Source organism: Schistocerca americana, chromosome 4, assembly GCF_021461395.2.
Source record: "Schistocerca americana isolate TAMUIC-IGC-003095 chromosome 4, iqSchAmer2.1, whole genome shotgun sequence".
NCBI classification, from domain to species: Eukaryota; Metazoa; Arthropoda; class Insecta; order Orthoptera; family Acrididae; genus Schistocerca; species Schistocerca americana.
In genome coordinates this window covers 223,233,695-223,241,468 of record NC_060122.1, presented here as the reverse complement: position 1 = coordinate 223,241,468, position 7,774 = coordinate 223,233,695, and the positions used below count along the sequence as shown (strand labels likewise).

Genomic DNA, 7,774 nt, shown 5'->3' with positions numbered 1-7,774 from the left:
CCAATACTAAATTGGTGATCCCTTGATGCCTCGGAATATATCCGACCAACCGATCCCTTCTTCTTGTCAAGTTGTGCCACAAATTTCTCTTCTCCCCAATTCTAATCAATACCTCCTCATTAGTTATGTGATCTACCCATCTAATCTTCAGCATTCTTCTGTAGCACCACATTTCGAGAGCTTCTATTCTCTTCTTGTCTAAACTATTTTTCGTCCACGTTTCACTTCCATACTTGGGTACACTCGATACAAATACTTTCAGAAACGACTTCCTGACACTTAAATCTATACTCGATGTTAACAAATTTCTCTTCTTCAGAAACGCTTTCCTTGCCATTGCCAGTCTACATTTTTTATCCTCTGTACTTCGACCATCATTAGTTATTCGGCTCCCCAAAACTCATTTACTACTTTAAGCGTCTCATTTTCTAATCTAATTCTCTCAGCATCATCCGATTTAATTCGACTACATTCCATTATCCTCGTTTTGCTTTTGCTGATGTCCATCTTACATCCTCCTTTCAAGACACTGTCCATTCTGGTCAGCTGCTCTTCCAGGTCCTTTGCTGTCTCTGACAGAATTACAATGTCATCGCCGAACCTCAAAGTTTTTATTTCTTCTCCACGGATTTTAATACCTACTCCGAATCGTCACTTAGCCCCTACATAATGCACTCGCAGCTACACAGAACACTGTCCTGACCACAACTGACAATTGCAACGCACTGAAGACATTGCACAGGCGCGATTCATGGTCGTATACGACAAATACAGCAATCTATAGACTAGTAGCTACTTCAAGCATGCATTTCTCGCGGGGTTTCCGTATTTTACGTCCACCCCCAGTACTTAGCGATAATACTCGAACAGTTTTTTTTCTGTTTTTTCCCCCAGTTTCGTTTTCTCCGACTTGTCCCCGAGACCCCACGCAGCCCTTGGTGGACGCTGGGGTCATTTGGTGCGGCGTGCGGTTCAGGGGTGGCCGCGCGCGCACGACTAGCTCGTAAAAGACACGGCGGAAGTAAAACAGTGGTCCCTGGGGTCGGGGAGAGCGCCGGAATTAGTGCTCCTCCCGGGGCGGGCGCGGGAAGCAATAGCGACCCCGCGGCCATGGGGCGCCGCACGTGCGCTGCGCGGAGGCGGCCACGAAAATTCAGTTTCCGCGTCTGCGGGGGAGCCGCAGGGCGCTGCGAAATGAGGACGCATCGCCCGCTGCCGCAGCCACCGGCCGGAAGCAATATCCGGAAGATCGGCGCGCAGCAGCAGCGGCACGGGGAAACCGTCACCCCCTTAGCCTGCAAGCTACGCGTCTTGCTGCGCTCTTGTTACTTCTTGCCTTTAGACAGAGCCTGGCTAAAGGTCAGGCTGCGCCTATTTGCTGTCAGCGGTTCTTGTTACTGCAACATTTTTTTTTTCAGCCTTGCGACCAAGTACTTACGACGGTAAATTGGTACCCATCTGTTCCTTACTCTTGATATACACATTTCATGTGTCGTTGTAAATAGGCTGATTAGGTTTTCTTATTGGTAACGCCACGTAGCGCTCTGTATGAAAATCACTGGCTGTGCTGTGTGCAGTCTGTGGCTAGTTTGCATTGTTGTCTGCCATTGTAGAGTTGGGCAGCTGGATGTGAACAGCGCGTAGCGTTGCTCAGTTGGAGGTGAGCCGCCAGCAGTGGTGGATGTGGGGAAGTGAGATGGCGGATTTTTGAGAGCGGATTAACCGGACAGAGACAGTAAATTTGTAAGACTGGATGTCATGAACTGCTATATATATATTATGACCTTTGAACACTATTAAGGTAAATACATTGTTTGTTCTCTATCAAAATCTTTCATTTGCTAACTATGCCTATCAGTAGTTAGTGCCTACAGTAGTTTGAATCTTTTATTTAGCTGGCAGTAGTGGCGCTCGCTGTATTGCAGTAGTTCGAGTAACGAAGATTTTTGTGAGGTAAGTGATTTGTGAAAGGTATAGGTTAATGTTAGTCAGGGCCATTCTTTTGTAGGGGTTATTGAAAGTCAGATTCCGTTGCGCTAAAAATATTGTGTGTCAGTTTAAACACAGTCATGTATAATTTTTCTAAGGGGACGTTTCGTATGTCGACCCTTAGCCGAGGATACCTCACTGGAATCTTCTGATTTTTTTCTTGTAGTTTGTGTAATTAGTGCAGCCTTTGTTTATTGCTAGCGCGTAATTGTAGAGAGAATTTCCTTTGTAGTTGTAGTTTTTCATTCTTGTACAGTAAAACAGTTGTGGCATGCATGTAGATTTGCACCAAGTATTTCGCAGCTGCGCTTGCAATTAACGAGGTATTATTTTCAATGCTATGTTAATGTGTTTTCTTATTTGGCTCTTCAAATTGTGCTTTTCTGTGTTGTCGTGTGAAATATTGTGACAATAATGGCGCGTGAAAAACGTAATACTAGACTCCAAAGTAAACTGAGAAATGACAGTGAAGACGAAAGCAGTGTGTTACGCCGCCGAGTAATGAATTAACTAATGTTCAAAGTAGTAATTTGGTAATTGTGCATAAGAAAATGGAGCGGGCTGCAAATAATAGTGTAGGCAGTGAAATAATTAGTGAACAGGGAGGCATTATCGATCGATCGGTCGGCAACAGCTCACCTCAGGAATCCGAAATGACGGGACACAATCTTGCAAATACTGTAGATTCAGGTTTTGCGTCCTCACCGTTTTCTCAAATAAGTCAAGACACATTTTCTGCTTGTCAAAATGTGAATTTTGCCTGTGCAAATGCACTGCCGAAAAGCATAGAGGAACAGATTCCAGACACTAATACACTATTATTGCAATTAATGCAACAAATGAAACCAAATCAGAGACTAACACAGCAACAGTATGACACAATGGAACAAAATCAGAGACAAACACAGCAAAAGCTTCAAAAGTCAGACAACAATGCAAACTAGCCACAGACTGCACACAGCACAGCCAGTGATTTTCATACAGAGCGCTACGTGGCGTTACCAATAAGAGAACCTGATCAACCTACTTACATCGTCTCTCTCTCTCTCTTCTTTGGTATTAAAGTGTTTCGATTTTAATGTGAGATGTGGTCGCGATTCTTTGGAAAAAGGTAAAGGATATTATTGATTGGCGACTCCATGGAGTGCTGTGTGCACAACGACCATATACGTGAAATTAGAAGGAAGATCAGTGTTGATCGTAATATTGATGGTTTATTGATAGCAAAATTGATTTTCAATCACTTAGTGGTCATCTTCAGTGCTGTGGTGTGCAAATTAAACTCATAGGCGCTGTCATAGCTTTGATTACTGATAATAACTTGATACCAGTGCCTATGTGTTCAATTTGCACACCACAGCAATGAAGATGACCACTATGTGATTGAATATCGATTTTGCTATCAATAAACCATCAATATTACGACCAACGCTGACCTCCCTTCTATTAAAGGATATTTAATATCTACACCCACATCTACATGGAGACTCTGCAAATCAAATTTAAATGCCTGGCAGAGGGTTCATCGAACCACCTTCACAATTTACTATTACTCCAAACTCGCATAGTGTACGGTAAGAACGAATACCTATATCTTTCCGTGCGAGCTCTGTTTTCCCTTATTTTATCATGGTGATCGTTTCTCCATATGTAGGTCGGCGTCAACAAAATATTTTCGCATTCAGAGGAGAAAGTTGGTGATTGGAATTTCGTGAGAAGAGCCCTTCGCAACTAAATACGCCTTTGTTTTAATGATGTCCATCCCAAATCCTGTGTCATTTCAGTGACACTCTCTCCCATTTTTCGCGATAATACAAAACGCGCTGCCCTTCTCTGAACTTTTTCGATGTACTCTGTCAATCGTGTCTGGAAGGATCCCACACCGCACAGCAGTATTCTAAAATAGGACGGAAAGCATAGTGTAGGCATTGCGGTATATTGATAATTTTTACTTTATGGACCGTCTGACAGCAACTGAATGAAACAATTTCATGCCACATGCGTTTCGCCTTTATTTTCTGCAAGGCATCTTCAGTGGCAGGTTGCGTGGACTATTTTCTACATATTACGCTCCTGTTGCATTTTTGGTGTTGTTCTTCTTGTAAATGTGTTTTTGCGGTTTTTTTTCACATTTGACAGTACTGTCAACTGAACACTTGTTCTGATCCAGTGTTTTGGTTTGCATTGCATGAAGACAAGTGATCAGTTCATAGTTCTGTGAAATGTGGAAAAAAAAACACAAATTGGCATTTATAAGATGAAGAACAACACCAAAAATGCAACAGGAGCGTAATATGTAGAAAATAGTCACGCAACCTGCCACTGAAGATACCTTCCAGAAAATAAAGGCGAAACGCATATGGCATGAAATTTTGTCTCATTCAGTTGCTGTCAGACGCTCGATAAAGTAAAAATTATCAGTTTACCGTAATACTACATGCAACTGAGGAAGACAGGACTACAAAAGTTGAACATGTTAGTATGGGCAGTCTCCTTAGTAAATGTTACATTTTCTAAGTGTCCTGCCAGTAAAACGCAGTCTGGTTAGCTTTCCCCACACCATTTTCTATGTGTTTCTTCCAATTAAGTTGTTCGTAATTATAATTCCTTGGTATTTAGTTGAATTTACGACTTTTAGATTTGACTGATTTATCGTGTAACCGAAGTTTAACGGATTCCTTTCAGCGCTCGTGTGGATGACCTCACACTTTTCGTTATTTAGGGTCAACTGCCAATTTTCGCACCATTCAGATATCTTTTCTAAATCATTTTGCAATTTGTTTTGATCTTCTGTTTACTTTATTAGTCGATAAGCGACAGCGTCATCTGCAAACAACCTAAGACGGCTGCTCAGATTGTCCCCCAAATCGTTTGTATAGATAAGGAACAGCAAAGGGCCTATAACACTGCCTTGGGGAACGCCAAAAATCACTTCCGTGTTAGTTGATGACTTCCCGTCAATTACTACGAACTGTGACCTGCCTGACAGGAAATCACAAATCTAGTCACATAGCTGAGACGATATTCCATAAGCACACAATTTCACTACAAGCCGCTTGTGTGGTACAATGTCAAAAGCCTTCCGGAAATCCAGAAATACGGAATCAGTTTGAAATCCCTTGTCAATAGCACTCAACACATCGTGCGGGAAAACAGCTAGTTGTGTTTCACAAGAACGATGTTTTTTAAATCCGTGTTGACTGCGAGTCAATAGACAGTTTTCTTCCAGGTAATTCATAATGTTCGAACACAACGTATGTTCCAAAATTCCGCTTCATATCGACGTTAAAGATATGGGAGTGTAATGTAGTGGATTATTCCTACTACCTTTCTTGAATATTGGCGTGACCGGCGCAACTTTCTGCTGTTGGTGTCGCGTGTATTCTGCACTCTCGTAAATACGGCTTGCATATACACCGACGATAATCTAAGTTGCTACACAGCCAAAAATATTAGTAAAAATGGCCACAGTTTTACTTAAAATGCTTTAATTACTCGCGTCTAGCTCAAAGGCAATCAGAAGTAGCATGAAACTATTGCTGTTATTGCCCGATAAATTAATTGTTGCGAAGAGAGAGACGATATAAGCATCGCCGTTGCGTGAGGATTTGTACTCACGATGAATAATATCATTTATATCAGACTGGCTTTAGTTTGGTTAAGCGTTGACTTGACAGAAATAAGTTTAATTGCAAACTCAAAGATATCGTGAAGCAAACCTAAGCTTTGTTGCCTATTGCAGTTAAATTATCTATGCAATTCCATAAAAGTTCTGATAAAATTAACTTTCTACATATTAATGTTTGAAAACTATTAATAATGTTAGAAGTAATTATTATGTTAACTTGAGGGTGACTCCCAGTATTTAATATTGTAATTAAATTCCACATAATGGCCGCCGGTGCACCATGATCTCAGATGTTAAGTCCCATAGTGCTCAAAGCCATTTGAACCATTTTTTTTTTACCTTGCAAGAAATATAACACATTGTGGACGAAGCAAGGAGGACATGAAAAGCAGACTTGCACATGCATACGGTGCATTTCTGACCAAGAGAAGTCTGCTAGCATCAAATATCGGTCTTAATCTGAGGAAAAAATTTCGGAGTATGTGCTTTTGGAGTACAACATTGTATGGTTGTGAATCCATGGGCTGTGGGAAAACAGGAAAATAACAGAATTGATGCATTTGAGAGGTATTGCTACAGAAGAATGTTGAGAATTACGTGGACTGATTTGGTAAGGGTCGACGAAATGAACATGTGGAAAACACTGACAGGAAGAATGGACAGGATGATGGGACATCTGTTAAGACCTCAGGGAATAATTTCCATGGTACTAGCGAGAGCTGTATAGGTAAAGCTGTAGGGAAATCCGATAATAGCTGAAAGGTCGCAGTGTGTTCAAATGGCTCTATGCACTATGGGACTTAACATGTGAGGTCATCAGTCCCGTAGACTTAGGACTACTTGAACCTAACTAACCTACGAACATCACACACGTCCATGCCCGAGGAAGGATTCGAACCTGCGACCTCAACAGCAGCGCGGTTCCAGAATGAAGCGCCTAGAACCGCTCGACCACAGCTGCCGGCTCGCGATGTGTGACCATGAATTCCTGACGTACAATTTACAGAAATAATAAGTGAATAAATATCATCTGGATCACAGTTTACTTTATTAACGATGACCATGCGGCGCCAGAGCTGAAGAAGATCAGCAGAGTAATCGATAGTAGTTAACAAAAGAAATTGTTATGCAGCTGGAGTTTCTTCATTTATTGTAACAACTGCTGTCACAGTTCCCAAGACATGGAGTTATTCACGAAATTTACAGGACGATATAGGTAAGTTTCACTTACAAAAATCACAGAAAACACATAGAAGAGAAAATAATTACGTTATGAAGAAGGTATACGTGAAGTAGTTCGTCGAAGGAGGAATGTACAATGCGGTGAATTGTTAGTCGGAAGTCAAACGAGTTCCGATACAGATGCAGGACTAAGCAATCAGCAGTTACTTGCAAACCAACAGCCGTAAAGCGCCGAACTGTAGCCTTAGTTTGTCTGACAGTTAGCACAAGGAATAAGGGCAACTGCTGACGATTCTTGAGCCACGAAACATGCACTAGCTCTGCAGCGTTGCCCCATGTTGTGGCTGCAAGTTGGTATCCCAATAAAAAAATTTGTGCTCTACTGTTACAGGAGAGGTGGGCTGATGATCTTCCGCAATACGCGTATTAGTAATGGAAGTTACCAGCTCTAAAATGTGGCCAATCTCGTAATAGGCTCGGGACAGCTCTTAGCTTTGTAACGACCACGGAAGTCCACTATTGACAAGGAATTAACCTTCAAACACTCAGCGGGAGTTGAAGTCGCTTTTCCGGATTACCGACAAAAGCGAAGAGGGCATGAAATCTCATCTCAGGTCTGAAAGAAGTCTCAGATCTTCAGATATCGTTTGTAAGAGAAGTGAAGATGCGTTTCATCTCTAGACTTCGATAAGACAACGTCAATTGTAGAGGGTTAAAGTTGTAAAGACATTCCCCCTTGCACTCTTCAACACTTAACACAAACCTCCTGCCTTGCCATTTTCACTGCCTAGCGGAGTGGCCACGCGGTTGGAGGCGCCATGTCACTAATCGTGCTGCCCCTCCCGCCTGAGGTTCGAGTCCTCCCTCGGGCATGGGTGTGAGTGTTGTCCTTAGCTTCAAGTTAGTTTAAGTAGTGTGTAAGTCTAGGGACCGATGACCTCAGCAGTTTTGTCCCTTAGGAAGTCACACACATTT

General features: G+C 42.1%; 1 protein-coding gene across 1 annotated transcript in view; it reads left to right on the top strand.

Annotated features, from left to right (window-relative positions):
• The first annotated feature begins 1,110 nt into the window (after positions 1–1,110).
• The window catches only part of LOC124613362, a 139,028-nt gene continuing 132,364 nt past the window's right edge, over positions 1,111–7,774 (top strand). Inside the window, exon 1 of the mRNA XM_047142061.1 lies at positions 1,111–1,359. Coding sequence (XP_046998017.1) covers positions 1,111–1,359 — 249 coding nt within the window. The remainder of the gene's footprint in view (positions 1,360–7,774) is intronic.